This window comes from Argiope bruennichi, chromosome 9 (genome assembly GCF_947563725.1).
Source record: "Argiope bruennichi chromosome 9, qqArgBrue1.1, whole genome shotgun sequence".
In the NCBI taxonomy this organism is placed as follows: Eukaryota; Metazoa; Arthropoda; class Arachnida; order Araneae; family Araneidae; genus Argiope; species Argiope bruennichi.
This window is the reverse complement of record NC_079159.1, coordinates 79,960,232-79,979,467: the sequence shown is the minus strand read 5'-3', so window position 1 is coordinate 79,979,467 and position 19,236 is coordinate 79,960,232. Positions and strand designations below refer to the sequence as shown.

At 27.9% G+C, this 19,236-nt stretch overlaps 1 protein-coding gene across 1 annotated transcript in view; it reads right to left on the bottom strand.

The window, feature by feature from the left end:
- Nucleotides 1–3,237: 3,237 nt before the first annotated feature.
- LOC129984643 (uncharacterized) overlaps nt 3,238–19,236 on the bottom strand; it is a 223,161-nt gene continuing 207,162 nt past the window's right edge. Inside the window, exons 2-3 of the mRNA XM_056094564.1 lie at nt 18,120–18,214; nt 3,238–5,243 (exon numbers count right to left, since the gene is read on the bottom strand). Coding sequence (XP_055950539.1) covers nt 4,996–5,243; nt 18,120–18,214 — 343 coding nt within the window. The 3' untranslated portion in view covers nt 3,238–4,995. The remainder of the gene's footprint in view (nt 5,244–18,119; nt 18,215–19,236) is intronic.

The following is a 19,236-nucleotide window of genomic DNA, read 5'->3' as shown; positions in this document are numbered from 1 at the left end:
AAGTATCTTAAATATTTTCTTATGTGATATTTGAAATTGAAAAAAGAAATATATAAGAAACAACCTACTGTCATTTTTGTTATGAAAAAAATGTATCAAATTATTTACAGTGAACTATTTATTTATATGTTCTTGTTCTTTATTTTATTGTGAATTTTATTGTTGAATGTAATTATACTTATTGTTCAAAAAGGCAATAAAGTTTGAATGATCTCTGTTTAATTTGACTGATTTTATTTTGTTTAACACAAGATATTTCAGAAATTTTAATTTGTTGCAAAAGATTTACGTATTTAGTATTTTGATTAAAAATTAACAACTTTTGACATTTGAATTTTTATATACAAGTTTTTATTAAAAAACTGATGAAATATTTTTTTCCCCTTCAACAAATTTTTATCCCCTCCCCCCTTGACAAAATTATTTCTTTATTATGGATGGTTTATCTTGTATATCTTCCTTTTTCTCAATATTTTTGCTCAAATAGAATTCAAATAAATCCAAGTATAGCTGCAGTCATCTTTTAGCATAAAAGAAAAAAATAACTCAAAAAATTATTTAACCATAGATTATGAAATCGTCCCTTTTTTTTCATTTTTATTCTGTATGAACCTTCCTATAATTTTAATAATTATTCTTCTGATAAATGCATAAAATTATATGCAGTGTATTCTTTTATTTTATAAGGGAAATATTTGTTTGCGGATGTGTGTTTATCATTTTGTTAAAAAAAATGTTTACACTGTTTACTTAAAATTTATTAGTCTATCATTTTCAAACTAAACATTAACATCTGAAAAATCTAATAAACTAACACACATATCACAATAAAGAAAATTAATTACACCAAAATTTATACAACATAACTTTCATAAAGGTATAGTTGAATATTACAACATGAATGATTAAGTATGAATTAAAATTATATATTTCAAAAACATTTCAATTGTATCTTTACACCATATGAATAATTCTATACTGAATAAATACATTTACATGGAAAAAGAAAACACCATCTGAACAATATAAAAATCTACCACATAAAAGGACTTAAAAGTTTATTTTAAAATAAAGTGATGAATTGTTTGAAATCATTTCTGTCAAGATAAATTTTTTGTTATGGATTATATACTCAAAAAATATACATGCATCAGTTTTATATATCGTCTATGAATTAATTTATTAACATGATAGATAAGAAAAATTAAGGAATCACTGAAGTTGGTCATTTCCTGTAATATTCCATAATATATATTTGACAAAAATAGTTTCATTTATTTATATTTTCACACATATTTTTACAGTGTTATTCTACATTATATTAAGCATTGAATATATGCATATTAATTGTATTGAATTAAAATTTATTTAATACAGCTGAAGAATCAAACAATTTTAAATTAATCTGCTGTTTATATATCGCAGTTAATTCCTATATGGTTTTTCCTCATTTGTATAGATTTATAAAAATGGAAAATGATGAAACCTAATATATTACATTAGAGATAAAAACTCGTCTTGATTTAAGCTTTTTAAAGAAATAAAATAAAACATTTCTCTTTACAATCAAAGGATAAATTTATTTACAGGGCTATGAAGATGAGACATTTTACTAATTTTACATAAAATATTTTTTTTATTATATTTCAGCGAAATATATATATTAGAGAATTAGTAACTAGATTAATAATCAATCATACCCTCAGATGGAGCCACTGGATTCTTGCAGGTAGAAAACTGAATAGTAATCAGATTCGGGGGCCGGCATGGAAGATGTATTAATATAAATCGTGAAACCAAATTTATTTGTGAATAAAAAAATTATTATGAAACATTTTTTATTGAGTATTTGGTGATCATTTTATTATTATTGTTTTTAAAATGCTTAGAGAAACCGAAAGTAATTTGAAACTTTCAAATATATTGATTAGTCACCTTGATTTTAAATATATGAAATTTTTATTTATAAATAAATGAAGTTTTGACTAGTTAGGGATATAAAACTAAATATACATGTTACTTATATTTAAAAGGAATTGTTAATACCCATAAAAACATTTTAAAATAATTTTTAACAATTTAATACATTTAGGATATAATTATATATTAGAAATTATGGTTAGGACATAATCATTAGATAATAATTGCCTTATTCCATTTTTCAAAAAAATTAATGATAAATAAAAATTTATTAAATGCATTGATTATAAAATTATATGAAATTTTCATTTTTTCTTATTTGAATTTTTAAAATTCATTGCTATTTTTAATTTCTCTGAATAGTAGTAAAATAAATAAATAAAAAAACGTTTATTATTTTTTTTTAATTCAGAGAATTCATATAATAAAAATTTAGCTTTCGTTTAAATATTGTATTCATACTTATTTACAATGTTTAATAATGAACTAAATTCAGTCATGTATTCTTCTGTAATTTTTGTGTCTAACATTAAAATCATTTTCGTCATGAAATTAATTTGTTAACAGTTAATATTCTCTATAATTTTATATGTACTATTTTATAAAACGAATTATTCAACTTATAGCTTTTTTCCTTGATAATTTGTTTTTTAAAGGTTGTTTTATATTCTCTAAATAACGAAAACATTGTTCAATGTTTTCTAATATTCTTGTTGATTCTTACCTTGTGCAATACATTAAAATCTGTACATCAAAACATAAATTATAATATTTTTTTATAACTGGAATAGTGTATGGAAGTCCAATGGGCATGATTTTTGTTCCGAAAACGAAAGCTGTATAATGATATGTTGCCAAATGTACAAAAAGTCATAAAATAATTGGAAAAAATTAATGAAAATTACAAGGATAAATATTATAAATTTCTTCCTTATTTCTCTTAGTACTCTTCAAATTCTATAATAGTTTCTATTTTCAAAATAAGAATCGAATTTTAAAATTGATATAAATAGGAAATTAACTAATAAATTTACAAAATTAAAGTTTTATATTTTGGTTTCTGTGTTCTGTATTATGGAATAATATTATTTTCTTTTATGATTTAATCTTGGGATAATTACTCTTTTTGCTGTTTTTCAGACGATAGATTATATAAAATAACTGAAGAAAAATTTCTTCAAATTCCATTGAGAAAGAAAAAAAAATGCCTTCAACAAAGAAAAAAAATTAAAAAATCTTGACATTGAAAAAATATGAAACTGCAAATTGATTTTCTATAACAAATCAATCAATCTTTTTTAAAATCATATTATCCAATCATATTCAAACCTTTCTTTTAATAATCATGATTTCTGTAATACAAAATGAAAATGGCACAAAACATTAAGAATTGTTACATTAAAATTTAATTTTTTTAACGGCAATTCATATACACTATGCCCCCAAAACAAACTTGCCACGGAATTTAAAATATGTCATGTCGTTTTCGATTTAACACATCATATAGATCAAAGCATTTTTAACTTTTCACAATACTAACTGAGTGACGGGGGAAACTCACACATTCGAAAATAAATATAACGAAGCATAACATAAACAAATTATTTCATTTTATTCATTATAAATAAAACAAATTCATTTTAAAATTGCTGTTCAGAAAATTTTAATGGAATGGTTTGAATTCAGATGATTTTTAAAAAACAATTTTTACTTATAAGTGTAAAAGAATCCAAAATGAAAATGTAGTGAAAAGTTTCGCGTCACAGAAGTTTAATCCTTTTCTCGCTATAAAGCATTTGTCACATACATCGACTTGAAGAATTTAATCGATTGATTTAATTATTAAATTTGTAATTAAGCTAAAATAGGAAGCTAAGTAGTTTAGCTTAAAAAAATCCACTCGGCTAGCGGGAAGACAAAGGTACATTCCTTATAATCTAAATTAATGTTTTCGAAACTTTTTTCATTCCTTTGACAAAATTATTGAAATATTGTAGCTTCATGATATAAAACCATATCATGACTTTATTGTTTTCGCATTATTCAGGATTTATTGCAAAATAAATAATATGAACATAACTAATATAAAAATAAAATACAAATAGGTTTACTTCTAATATATTATTAAAAAGCTTTGAAAATTTTTAAGCAAATGTCAAAAAATTATATTAGCCAGTAAAAAATAAAAAAAAATTCATCTGCATTTAAGCATACGTAAAGGAATTAATTATCGTTTGAAATTCTTTTTTCAGTTAAATGTAATGGATAACATTTTATGATATAAATTAAGAATTTATTATTATTTTTTTTAATATATTGAGATAAATATAGTCTGCTTTTAAAAATTGCTTTAAAAAATTAATATTGGAATTAAGATCTTACCTGGTGCACTTTTAAACATTTAAATTATATTAATAGGAATAAAAGGAAAAACTATATCACGTTTTTTTTATTTTATTTTAATTTTAAGACTATAATGGTTGCTTTTTTTTTAATACTCTCCAGCAATGCGGCAGACATCAGACTAAAGAACAACAGATTAACACAACTTCCGAATCAACAAGATTAATTTAAAAAGTGCATTTAAAAACATTTATCCTTATTGCACAAAATATAATTCAAAATCTGAACAGCAAGCTACTACAAAGCGTTATATTCATATAAAAACATTACAAGAGATAGCCAACCTATAAGGAATCTGCCTAAAACAAAAATCACTTAAACATGCTTGAATATTTCAGTTACATTCATATACAGGATTTAAATAAATGCACCAAAGAGGATGTGCCATCTAATTAGGAATTTGTAAATCAATGGATTAAAAACTCTTTCTATAGATGACTTTTTTTAGTGAAATCCACCAGGAGTTAAACTCACATGAAAAAATCCACACACATCATAATTATTAATTTCTTCCTAAAATGCGTCCTCATACAATTAAAATATATTTTTTTTTAAAAAAAAAAGGTCAAATGTTTTCTGTATATCTGGCAACATGAATGAAAAAATAATAATAAACAAAACGGAACATTGTGGCAAAGGTAACTTTTTTTTCTCTCCTTCCTTTGATGCCCATCAGACAGTGGACTTTGTATTCTGTTCTGTGGCATCCTCTGTGATATCATCAGTTGACGCGTAATAGTATTCGTTATCGTCCTTTTCAAGGGCATCCTCGCTGGCATCCGATACCGTCTCATCCTCTGTGTTGAGGTCCAGTTCTTCCTCGATCTCTTCTTGGGAGAGCAGCTTCTTGGCGATGGCCACTTTCATAGCTTCCTGGTGGCGATTCATCTTGCGTTTCAGTTCGAATTCTTCACGGCGCGCTACAATGAAAAATAAAGTGGTCAGAAAAGAAGATCTAACAACATTGTTATGAAAACTTCATGATATTGTCTAGCATTCAGAATGGCGAATAGCATCGTAGGGATATCCTAAAATATCTTTTGCTAATAATATAGTTCTTCATGAACTAAATGATAGGAAGTTCATGACAAGAACAGTAGGAGTGATATATAATTTTTTTTTTTTTTTTGTCAAGCAAGATGTAACCAGTGGGAGTGATCCCCCCTCCAAATTTTCTCGTATACTTTCCAATAAATTTGTCATGACAGAGAACGCCTTGCCTGGCACTGGCGTACAATACTTACGAAATATTAACCTTTGGCATGAATTTAGCATTTTTTTATTGAATCTGTCGTGTCGTCCTTGGCGAGTTATTTGGCTATTAATCCATGACATGCGTTAATAATATTTAAAAATCGAATTTCTGTTTTAGATATGTTTTTTTTCCAACCGATTGAAACGAAAATTTGACACAAAACTTCACTTGTAGTTACAAAATCCCATGGACCAAATTTGATACATTTAAGTAATTGGGTTTTGAGTTATCGCGTTTACACGTGTCTGAAAGTACAGATCGACAGACAGTCAATCCGTAGATAGATTTAGCTAAAAATCTAACAGATGCCTACAATATTGATGATGAGTCAGTTTACCAAATTTTATCTATCTAGCTCTCTTAGTTTTATAATTATCGTGTTATATCGGACAGACGAACTTTCTCTGAAAGGATTTTACTCAAAATTTGATAGAAATTTACACATTTGGTGTAAAGACCGTATACCAAAGTTCAACTTTCTAGCTCAAAGCGTTTTTGAATTGTCTTTGTCCCATATAGACAGATGGATGGACATTTTCCAAAAATGTGTTTTACAAACTCTGGGAAGTCTAAACAAAGAAAATTGCCAAATTCTCAAATTCGATTTTTTTTTTTTTTTTTTTTTTTTTTTTGCGATTACTATACTTTCTCCATTTACGGGAAAGTAAAAATGGTAAAAAATTAGACAAAGGCGCATTTTCTCGCCAAATACTATAAGACTACTGGAAACCAATTAAAATAATATTGCAAGAATTTTATCATTTGTAATGTTTTGATATTACCACATTAGGTAATAAAGCACCTCAAACAATTCAAATTTGAATTGTTTGAGGTGATTACAAGTGCCTTGAGGAAGCATGATCATGCAACTTGGGATGCATTATATCTCTATCTCATCATCCTTTAAACAGGGTTATACCAACTGATTCTGCTGTCTTGGCAGGATTATCAAAGTTGCACTTTTCTCCACACACTCCCCCATACACCAACAACATTTCTGTTAATTTTCAATCCCTTCTATGATCATGTAAAGCTAGTTCCTTGAAATTCGTATTTCCGACGCAGATGTATTAGTTTTCTTGATTTTGCAAATAGATTTAATAAAAATGATGCATTTTGAAAAAGAATACTTTAATAAATTATATTAATAAAATATATTGTGCAAGATTAATTAAATGTATCTCTAAAATAAATAAATTGTAAAACCTATTTTTTTAAAAAAGATTTTTGATTTATCCGTAATATTTAAACAATCATAAGAGGCTTAATTTGAATTCTTTTTTTAAAAATCTACACTACAAATCGTACTAAACTAATCCCTTTTAACAACAAGATATTGTACGATATTTCCCCGATGTTTTTCGATAGTCTGAATCCTAGACAATATCGTAAAGCTATTGTAGCAATATTGAGAAGCATTGCCCACTTTTTTTTATGAATGTTTTTACTGTTTTTGACAAGGTCAATTTCCCACTCGTGCTTTCTTTAAAAGATGAATCTCATCAAAATAATATCATTTCAGTTTACTTATGACATCTCAGAGCAAGCATATCCTAATAAGCATCTTCGCAAAATAAAATTGTGTAAAAAAAAATCGAGATTCTGCAATAAGAATAACTTAAGAAAAATTCATTTTACGAATCTATAATTACAATCTAACGTTATTATTAAATATAAATGTTAATTATAATTAAAATTCACATTTAATAATAATAATCAAATAAAATGTAATTAAGAATTAAACTTTTCTTAAATTACGAAGAAGAAAAATAAAAATCAATTCCGAATTAATTAACTACGTCTGTTTCCCCTTTTCCAAGATATTCGTTTTCGATATGTAACGATAACTGAATCTCAATTTTATTAAGCTCTAACAGAATCATTCGAATTCTTCATCTATGTTTCATACAATTCACACGAACGCTGAGTGTTTCGAAATCAATCCCATCAGCACTATTTTGACGCAGAACGGGTGCGAAACGTAATGGCATCATCATTAGTACACGTCTGATTAGCATGCGATACAGCTGTGATGCTAATGAGCTCTCACAGAGAGAGCAACACGCCTGCTCATTTGACATTTAAAAATAATGAAACTGCGGATTTTTGAAAGCAAAGTGTCATAGTTCCGCGTCGTTGCTCTTACGCACTTGCAAAAACGTATTAATATTCTGGAATTGTGTAAAAAGATTAAGATGTTACAAATATTAAGGATATTATTATATCATTATATATTAAGATTGTGTTTTCTTTTATTGGGTATTTACCATATGTAAACATGATGTTCAGAAAAAAGAGAGCAATGATGTCAACAAATAGGAAAAGAATGTAAGATGCTCTGAAAGAAAGCTTCATATTTCTGCTTCGTAATTCCTTTAATAATGGAGACATATTAATATTCTGGAATTGGATAAAAAAAAATCAACACATTGCTAATATTTTGGAGAAGCTAATGATAACATGATAGAAATTTCGAAAAACTGTTTGATTAATTGTCGGAAGAGATTAATAGTGTCAGAAAAACAGAAAAGGAAATCAGATGTTTTGTTTTTGTGAAGTAGCACCTAAACAAATAAGCATAAATTAATTAAAGATAAATAAAATAAAATATTTAGGAACTGAATAAAAGTACTAAGATGTTAATAAATTTTATAATTATTTTGAAGATGTTAATGAATTGATATCATTAAAAAGACATTTTCGCTCCAAATTTTAGAATGGTGTTAAAATTAATTTTGTGTGATAACATTTTCGGTAATCATTGTGCGAGAAAAAAAATTGCTTATTTTTTTTAATAATTAAAATTCTAATCTAAATTTCAAAAATAAACAACAATCGCCACCTTTTGCACATTTTCACCTTCCAAAGTACATATATATCAAATATGGTCGCTCGAGTTCAAACTTCTGCCGTGTATAACATCAATACACACATACATTCTTCTTTATAATTAAATTTACACTTGCTAGTTTGGTGGAAAAACCCAAAAACTTTCTAATAAAGTTGTCATGCCACAGAACACCTTGCATGGCATTGGCGTACAAAAGTTAAAAAATGTCAACTTTTGGCGTGAATTTAGCATTTTTACTGACTCTATCGTGTCATCTTTGGCGAGTTATTTGGCGATTAAGCTCTGGCATACGTTAATAGTATTAAAAATTGAATTCGCGTTTCAGGCACATTTATCTCAATCGACTGAAACAAAGATTTAGCACAAACTAGCAATTGTAGTCACAAAATCACAGAGCAAATTTGACATATTTAAATCATTGCGTTTTTGAATTATCGCGTTCACATGTTTCTGAAAGTACAAACCGACAATCAACCCCTCATTGGATCTGGTTCAAAATTTAACAGGTGTTTACACTATAGACATTAAATCTGCTTACCAAATCTTATCTATCTAGCCCTCTTTCTTTTGTAGTTACCGTGTTAACTTATATTCGAACAGCCGAACAAACACATTTCTGCCGAATAGATTTGATAGAAATCTGAAAATTTGGTGTACAGTATACCGAATTTCAGTGGTCTAGCTCAAAGCGTTTTTGAGTAATTTTTGTCACAGGCAGAGAAACAGACAGGCAGACAGATGTACATTTTCCAAAAATGTGCTTTCGAACTTAGGAAGATCTAAAACGTGGGGATTCATCAAAGTCTCAACTTCAAATCTTTTGACGATTATTAATTACACTTTCTCTATAACACGTATACGAGAAAGTAAAAATTAGCATTCTTTGCATGATTTTTCATGAATATTTTCTCATGTCAAAATGATACAAACTAAATACGTCACAAAAGCAGTCATTTGTGATTCTCCAGGTTTAACTAAAATCTTAGGAAATAATTTTCTTTAAAAAAAAGACGAAATAAGCATGAAAGAGACGACAGTTTTCTATAAAGAAAAGTACTTAAATAAAGCAGAATATAGGACCATAAAACCTTGGTTACCATAGCAACGTAAAAAAGGATTACTTATGGTATTTCCCCCCTTTCACTCTTTCCATCGATAACATTTCGAATCTTGCTTTACGGTTCAGTGAAAAATTTTAGTTTTCATCCGAAAAATATTTTCAAGTGACAATCCTAGCAGATAATTACCTGTCAAGACTACATCTAGCAGCAATTTTCTGATATAAATGATCGTTACTAGAGAATAAAATTACCTTTGAAAATACGTTTTCTTTAAAAATGTATTTTATGAATTCGGTATTACGAGTCCCATTTCTGTTATATGATCCAAATTCAAATGTTATCGAATTTATCTAAAGAGTCGGAGCATTCATTTTTATCAAATGCTATTAAACGTTATTAAATGATGTCAAAATAATATTAGAACTAAAGCTGTGAATTATTCGTCAAAATAATATTGGAACTAAAGTTGAGAATTGTTCAAAAAACGATTTTTATTTTAACCAAAAAATTGAAGGAAAGATATTATTTGAAAACGAAAATGAAAGCGATAAAAGCGATAACTGTAGTTAAAGACATTTTTTTGTAAATTTTTTTCCTATAGTAAAAAAAATCTTTTTCCTTTTTTTTTCGATCTAAACGGTCTATTACATTCTTTAAATGCTTACAATAAAGGAAATGTATTCTTTTTTATATATGAAATTTGTAAAATTTCGTAAAGGAACAAATAAAAATTGAGATTTATTTTTTGTCCATATGTTCAATCAATCCTATAACCTTATCCATAACCTCTAGAGTGGCTATGGACATATTATAACTAGGAGAGGCTCACACACAAACAATGCAGAATACACAATTTTTTTAGAATATAAAGACAGTCATTAATTTAATCAATTTTTAACGCGATGGTAAAATTCACTATCAATCTAATTACATTATATTAAGAGTTTTCAATATTCAACAAAAAGGCATACTTCTCTTCATAGAAAAAAACTAAAAATACCGATTTATAGCGTTGTGAACAGTGACAAAATGCATTTGTTCCATTTGTTTGTGAAGAGAGAGAAGTATTGTCTGAGGAGAAATCAACACGACCTAAACTTGCAGAAACGTTAAAAAATGATTTTAAATGTTTTTCTGTTGTAGAAAAACAATCGATGAACAAAAAATTAATTAAATTTTTGCATTATTATACATTTTTCGAAAATAAATACGAAACAAATATTCTTATGTGTATATTTATTCTAATACCAAACTTTCATTTTTTAAAATTTAGATGTGAGTATATTTTCGAAATGAGAGTAATGAATTCAAGAGCGTTAATTGGATAAAGGTATTTTTAAGTAAAACTCTCATTAAATAATAATTATTTCTTAATAGAAACTTATCTACACTAAGTCGAAAAATCTTATTATTATTTTTCAATTGTCTGTACTTAAATTATACAAAATTAATTAGAAAAGGCAAAATTTTTGGAGAAACATTATACAGTGTCATGTAGCTGAGGTTACAAAGCCTTAATGTATAAAAAAAGAGTTTAATTAATCAATCTATCAATTACAAAATTTCTATTTTCATATACATTTGAAAATACCCATCTCTATTAATAATTCAGAAGAATGAATATGTGCATGTATATAAGCTATATAAGGCAGATTACTGGACACTGAGCTATGAATGTGGCACAAAAATATTTTGAAAGGTAGGAATGTGCACTTTGAAGGGTTTTGTTTTTTAAATTTCAATGAATTAAAAATAAAAAAATATTTTGGTGTTTTTTTCCCTTTACAGCTTTGGTAAACCTTTTACACTACCTTTAACTTCTCTTTTAACCCTTATGTTCATTTTGTATAGTATACCATATATACAACTTCATAAAAATATACTACCACTATAAAATAAAAATATATATAAAATATAAAAATATAAAATATAAAAATATAAAATATAAAAAAAATATATATAAAATATAAAATAAGCTACCTATATACATTTTTTTTGCTTATCTTCAAAAAAGCAATCTTGCCACGATAAGGGTTAAAAAGGTTAAAAACTTAAAAAATTATCTTTTTTATTATATTAATTTATTTGTAGCAAATTTTTACTAATTCTAATAATTTTTGGTAAATATTTTTAGATATATTTACAAATATATTTTTAATTATTTCAATGAAATTCAAATTATTTTTATTGCCACCACCAGTATTTTATCATGGTTTTTTTTCCATTATTATAGATAGGAAATAAAAATAGAACATGTAATAGTAGCATTCAAGAAAATGATTCACTAAAATGTCGAAACCATTGTAGATATTGCATGATCAATATAAGCACAAAATATAATAATTCATCACATTACTATCGTATGTCAATATTATATAGACAGAAGAAATTCACAATTGTAATTATGTAATAGCTAACTTTTTACACTGTGAGTTATAACTAGGGATTGCAATACCGGACCAAAATTTCAATACCGGTATTCGGTATTTTTTAAATCTTAATACCGAATTATACCCGGTATTAATACCCGAATAATACCCGGTATTAATACCGGGATACCGGTTTTAATACCGGTATTAGAAATTTTAGAAAAAGAAAGAAAACACAGGTGTTTCTTTGTTTTATTTGCCAGTTTTGTTAGAGAGTGTTAATATCACAAAAAATAATTTGTAACTTATAAATTATAACAGTATATAATCACAAAAAAGTAAAGGAGCATCTTATTTATTTAAATCACAAAAAAAAGTGTAAATATCACTATTCAGTCTGTGGTACTAATACAAATTTTTGAAATGTGATCTTAAAAAGCATAATGCATCAATTGTACTGTCATTAAGTCTGAAAAGTAATTTTGTGTAAAAATTACCAGTTGTTGAAAACGCTTTTTCGGCATCTACGCTAGCTGGTGGTACTGTTAGCAATGCACGATATATTTTTCCAAGTATTTACCTCTAAATCCCCCATCTTCAAATAAATCGATTTCTCGTCGGATGGTTTTGGATATAGCTGATTTCTGTATTGTATTTTGGTTCGTTGAAATTTTTTTTTATTTATCGCTAATTTTAATTTTTGTTCAAAACACAATTCCTTTTCACTATCGACAGTAGTGGCATCATAATCTTCGATAATTGAACCGAATTCTGAATGTGGATAGGTTTGTGGGTAAAAGGTTTTAAGAAAATTTACTCTAAACTTAATCAGATTTGAATTGGTTATTTTCTTTTCTTCTTTTTCATTTTCATTTTCATTTTTAAAATCATTATAATTATGTATATACCATACGAAATTTTCTATTACGGTATACCTTTCTTCTGTGCGATTTTTCAATGTAATATATAATTCTTTAGATAGTGATGTGTGCTGTTCTTTCAGTGACTGCAAAATGAAATTTATTGTTGCATTAGCTATTAATAAATTAGAATCTCTTCGACATAATGCCTCAATAGCCAGTTTTATTGGAAGTAGAGCTGATATAGTTCTGGATATTAAGTCGAATTCACTATCTGAAAAATTAATTTACAGGTTTAAGTCGATTATTGCTTTTTGGATTTAATTTTTCAGTTTCAAAAATCGTTCCATCATTAGGAGTAAACTGTTCCAACGTGTTTTAGAATCTAATATTAACATATATTCTGTTTTATTTTCAGTTAGTATATATTTTAGTAATATATCCTTTTTATAGGGAAACGTTTAAATATCTTAACAATTTTTCAAACTTTATAAATTATAGGAAGCAATTCTCGATAGGTTAATATTTCATCCTCATTAGCAATATCTTCTTCAACAATTAAATTGTCATTATCTTCATTGTCAATATCACTAGCACTCTCTTCAAAGTCTGAATCCGAAGTTTCTATATCCACAGTATTTGAATTCTTCTGTTCTTTATTTTTATGGTATAATAAATCTATTACTCCTAATTGAATTCCATGAGCATAGCACAACTGCTGATTTGCACCAATCAACTTTCCAACTTTTTTCATAATTGATGCTCCATCAGTCGTTATGGATACAATATTTTATTTCAGGTATAATCCATGTTTCGCTAATTTAGATTTAAGCAATTAATTAGCTAATTAATTTCGCCCGTTAGGGAGACATAAAAACAAAAACGTATGCTATTTTGTCATGTTGGCGATCCCTGAACATATAGTGGAGACAATTTAAAAAATTTCAAGTAAATACCGAAAAACCGGTATTTAAACTTTTGAATACCGGTATTACAAAATTGTACAAATGGCTCAAAATACCGGTATTCGGTATCCCGGTATACCGGTATTGCAATCCCTAGTTATAACTCTATTATTATCTCAATATAAATTGATTATTAAGGAAAATATGCATCTTTCTGTCGGCACTTTACAAATCTAACCATTTGATCCAAAATTATACATTGGAGGTTGGAGATGTGTCGAGGAATTTTTTTTAAAAATTTCAATTAATTAAAAACTAAACGGGACTTTAGTACTTTTTATGATAAGTGCCAATGACTTTTATACCATTTCAAATTGGCATTTTAATGGAATCCATTTATTGTTAGCTTTTTTTGTATGTGAACAATTTCTTTAAATTTTTTCCCAGCATAATTTTTAATAATATTTTAAATAAAGCAACGAAACTCAGGCCGATTTCATTATTTTATCAAAAATTTAATCCCAAGATTTTTTTCTCCTCGTTGAAAGCATGAAGGATTCTGTTTATTAGCTGCTCAGTTTAGGTGAAGAATAAGAAAAGGAAGAAAAAGTTCCAAGAAAGACGATATGCAATTAGAAAATGGATTATTTTATGAGTTATGTTTTTAATAATGCCGTGATATCTCAGGATTTTGCTCTATTAAAAAGATTTATGTTCACAATAAACAGAGCAGTGAAAGGCTATAAAATACAACTGCTTTAATGCTTGTTACAGTTTGATAGTTAAAAATAATTAGTTGAGGGAGCCATGAGCATTAAGTTAAATACAAGATGCTTTAAATAATACTGTTATTCCTGGCATAACATCCGGGCGCGGATAGTACATAATAATTATCGAGTTCCTAAAATCTGCGTGTTCTTTTTACAGATTCTAGAATATTTGGAAGCGAAAACAGTCTTATATGAAGAAATTCACAGAATTTGTACAATTATCATTTGGAATAAATTTTCTTGCATCTGTAATCACTATTTTTTTTTGTACTTTTAAATCGCGGAATAATAGAAGTTTTATCATAATTAATATAAGGATTCAAATCCCAGGCCAAATCGCTTTCCCAGTACGGACAATATAGCTGCAGAGAAGCCACTTTTACAGAAACTCTTCAGGAAGAGTTCCATTTGGACTTTTCATTGGATGATTGATTACGTGTATTTAATGGTCCAAGACGCAGATTTGGTCTTGATATACCAAACAAATTCATTATAAATTGATACCCAGATGTCATGGAAGACCAGCGTGAATGTATGAAAGTTTTCATACTGAATGATTATTTCTCAAAATAGTGAGTGACCAGGATTAAATGGAATAAAGTCCTTCCATTTTTAAATAATTAAGTATTGAACTGCTTTATTTAGGTATAAACTGCTTTGAATTATGCGAATATTATTTTGATAAAAATATTTTCGATTATGCTATTATTGGTTTTAATTTTAGATTTAAAATGTATCACAACCATTTACATGGCAATTCTTCTGTTTATTCGGGTTTGATCCTAGAGTAGATCGTCTAAGTACCGAAGACGAGAACTTACCTCTAGGACACTAAATATAATTTTTGACGAGAATACTTTTTTACATTGACTAATATGATCCAAAAAATTTGACCTGAATTAACAATTTGTAAGAATGTATGTGAAATTTCATTTAACTCCATCATTAGATTTCAAAATTATCTAGTTCACATGCACATGAAAGGATAGACAGATAAACATTCAAATTTACTGACGGTTTAGGGTGAAATTCTGATAAATATCTATAATTCCAGTGATGCAATCTATGTGCCAAATTATATCTATTTTGTTTATTGAGTTTTAGAGCTATCGCTTTCAAATTACATAAAAGACAGCCAAAAGATTTCTGTTTTGCGGATTTCATCAAACATTTGATATAGAACTACAGTTTTGGCGCACAAAACCGCATACGAAATTTCATTCATATAGCGCATTCCGTGTTTTAGTTATCATGTTTACAGCCAGGTAAATGTAAGAAAATATTTTTCTGACACAGGGAGAATTAAAAAAAAATGAAGACTGTAACATTCCCCGTTTCCCAGTACTGATAAGACATTTACAGTCAGCTGTGTCGTCGCTGTTACTTACTAAACTCCTCGAGATAGCCAGGTGGTGGATCTTTTCACCTGGGTGGTCTCGCATCTGTTCATTAGCGACTACAATGAAAGACCACATGTGGAATTCCTCGTCCAAGAGGTATTGATAGTACCTTCAAAGAGAAAGGGGTGTCCAAACATCTGGATGCTAGATGTTTCTCATTGTGAAAGGACCTTCGCACTACCCACTGGCGCCGCTGAGATAGCATATTGCTGAACCCCAATTGGCTGAAAGAGCTCAAGTGACCAATGTGAATTAAGAGGCGGAGATTGTAGTCGAAATAAAGTGTTGAGATTTTTTTAAGGGAGTGAGGAAACGAAATGCAGGCGGACTATTGGACTACCCCCACGAGTTCGGAATCCGAGAAACATGAGTTTCAAGAAAACCCTCGACTTCGACTGTTGTATTTCCTATTACAGGTGTAAATAACTATTTATTTAACCAAGATTAGAACAAGTTGTTTCTTGTATATATAGGGCTGTAAAATAAAGAATTGTCTGAAAATTCTGCTTCGTTATTTGATCAGTCTAGATCAGGACATTTCAAGACTTATCAAAATCTCGAGGTCAAATTTTTGATGACTACAACCTTTTCTGCTCATGTATTTTGTATCGGAAGAAAATATCTATTCGCAGGCCAGAAAGTAAAAGAAAATCAATTCAGGATTTTTTTTTTTTAATTCGCACAATTGGCTTAAAAAAATTGTGCTGATATGTTATACAACAAGTTCATTATCATTGAATCTAAATCATTTTTTTACGGTTATCAATTAATAATCTTGACATTCTTATCTCCTTTATTTAGCATTCTCCTAATTTCCTTTGTAGTTCCATTCATCTTCTAAATGCCTACAATAATTTTTAAAAAATTCAAGGCAAAAAAACACTTTTATTCAGTTTTTATTGGAATTAAGATACCATAAGCATCATCACTCAATAATAATAGCATTTTATAATAGCTGACCAACAACATCTTCATTATAGCGATCGAAATGAGCAGGATTTGTGTAGCAAAACACGGCCGTGCGGAAATTTGAGAGGAGGAGGTTTTTGAGCAAAGAGCTGAGCTCCTTAATATCAAATAAATAAAGAAAACGGCGTAAATGCATGAAAACCAGCAACAGCAAAGTTAATCTTCTCTGTTCAAAATAATAGAAAAATAAACCTGGATATCAGGGCTTTTTAAATTTTTCTCTGATAAAATATATTTAAGCAGTGATAAATTTCTTTGATAGGAGAACGACTTGGAATAACAAAGGAAGGGACAAAAAGCAAACAAATTTGAAACATATATTTAAACAAAAATAAGAAAATGGCCATTCTGTTAATAAAAATTAAAACACAGTTTTAAAAAAATTGAAGTACATGTCAATAACAAAAAATGGATTTTGATAGTAATTATCCAAAATTCATTGCCCAGAGGGCATGATTAAAATCGATATGAAACGTTGAGCTTCAAGTATATAAGTGGTTAAATAATGATTTAAATCCTTAACTGTTTTATAATGTATTCTAAGTGTGCTTCGCTTTTAAAGCTTAAAGGCAAAAACTAAGCCATTTACAGACATCATAGTTGATTATAAAATTACAAGTACATTATAAATATTTTTAAATAACAAATTATTTTCTCTTCAGGAAATGAAAAAGATAATACATTCCTCCAAATGCCCCATTTAATTACATGATAGAATGAGTCTGATAAAAAAAGTTTTTAAAATTATACACTTATTAATTGTGTTTAAAAAGAGAATTCCTGACTTAAAAATATTCAACTTTTAGTTTTTGATACATAATTTATATTTACAAATATTATTTAATCTTGAATATTTTTTGAAACTTATTACCAGATGGCGCCTCTAGTCTAATACCAAAATTTTATTAAATTAATCAACCACCCATCAGTGCTTAACAAGAATGGAAGAAATTAAAAAACATTTTACATTAAGGAGAAATACAATCAAATCGTATTCTGACAATTTTAGAATTTATGATAATCATATAAATATATTTTAAAACTAAATTTGACTAACGATTTAAAATCTATTAGAATAAAATAGAAACTTCTTTTCTAAAAGTGATCTATAGATCCCATTACTTCTAAAATGGTATAAATATCCATTTTTCCCTGCTGGGGAAAAATGGAGTTATTCATGTCTTTTCAAATATTTTTTCCTCCACAATATCGGATTACTTTCGCTTCTTGGCTTCCGGTGGGAACTGAGTTCGAAAAGGAAATCGTGACAAGAGCATAGTCCACAAAGAAAAAAAAATCAGTAGGATAAAGTGAATTTCAGAAATAAAAAAAAGAGAAAAAAGATTCCAGACTAACCCTTTTCTTCTTCTGTTTCTCCAGGGTATTCTTTGGGAGGTGTTTCGACAGGTTCCACAATAACTTTAGTGGGCTTCTCTGAATCTAGGGTTAGCCTGTAGGGATAAAAACAATAAATATAAAAGCAATAAACGATTTTTAAAAATATAAAACCAAAAAAATTATAAATATAAAGGTAACAAACGATTTTTTTTGGTGGAAGAAGAAAGAATAATATAAAGATTATACACTATTATTTCCTCTGGAAAAAAAATAAATATGAAGCCTGCAAACGATTTTTTTTACAGAAAAAAAATATAAAGTTACAAACAGTTTTTTTCCCCCAAAAAAGACTGAAAGAAAATCGGAGTATAGTTCCTATTTCCTATTGAATTTACGACAAAAACAGACAGCATATTATGGCTTCACGCTACACGTTCTGAACAATTGGAGAAGTAATAACACTTTTATTTTATGAGGGTACAAAAGGTTCTAGGATTTCCGGGAATGGTTAGTCTGTGCGTTATTAGATGAACGAAGTGTACAGACATGGCCGAAAAACCAGGAAAGAAAAAATATATTGCTACGCATCGTAAAACAAAGGCATTTCGTCCCTCCGAATTGATATTAAAAAAGAATAAATGTGGCACAAAAGAAAATTAGTAGTTAGTTGTCTTGAAATGTAATCGAAACTTAAAATATTATTGGGAGCATAAAAGCTATTTATTTTTAAAAATGATTTACATAACGGTGAAGAGAATTATTTTGCAAAGGGCCGAGAAGGCCTAAATAGCTGGATAATGGGTGCTCGCTGAAATTTTGCAGCTAGGAGCGTTACGATGAATATCAAATGGCAGCGCATGATTACTTTATTATTTTCTGACAATTTTAGAAACGGATTACAATTTTAATAATTCTCTTTACTCTATCCTTTTTTTTCACCCAGCATTGATAATTCTAACTAGAATTAGTGGGAATAGTATCCCAGACACTTCCTCGCATACTTACTAATGAATTATTTGTGTATTAATAATTGCATGGCATTGGTGAACAATAGTTACAAACGAGCGAAGCATGCGATCTTAGATAATTGTTGGCGATTAATCGCCAAAATGCAGTTGCTACACAAGCACCAATA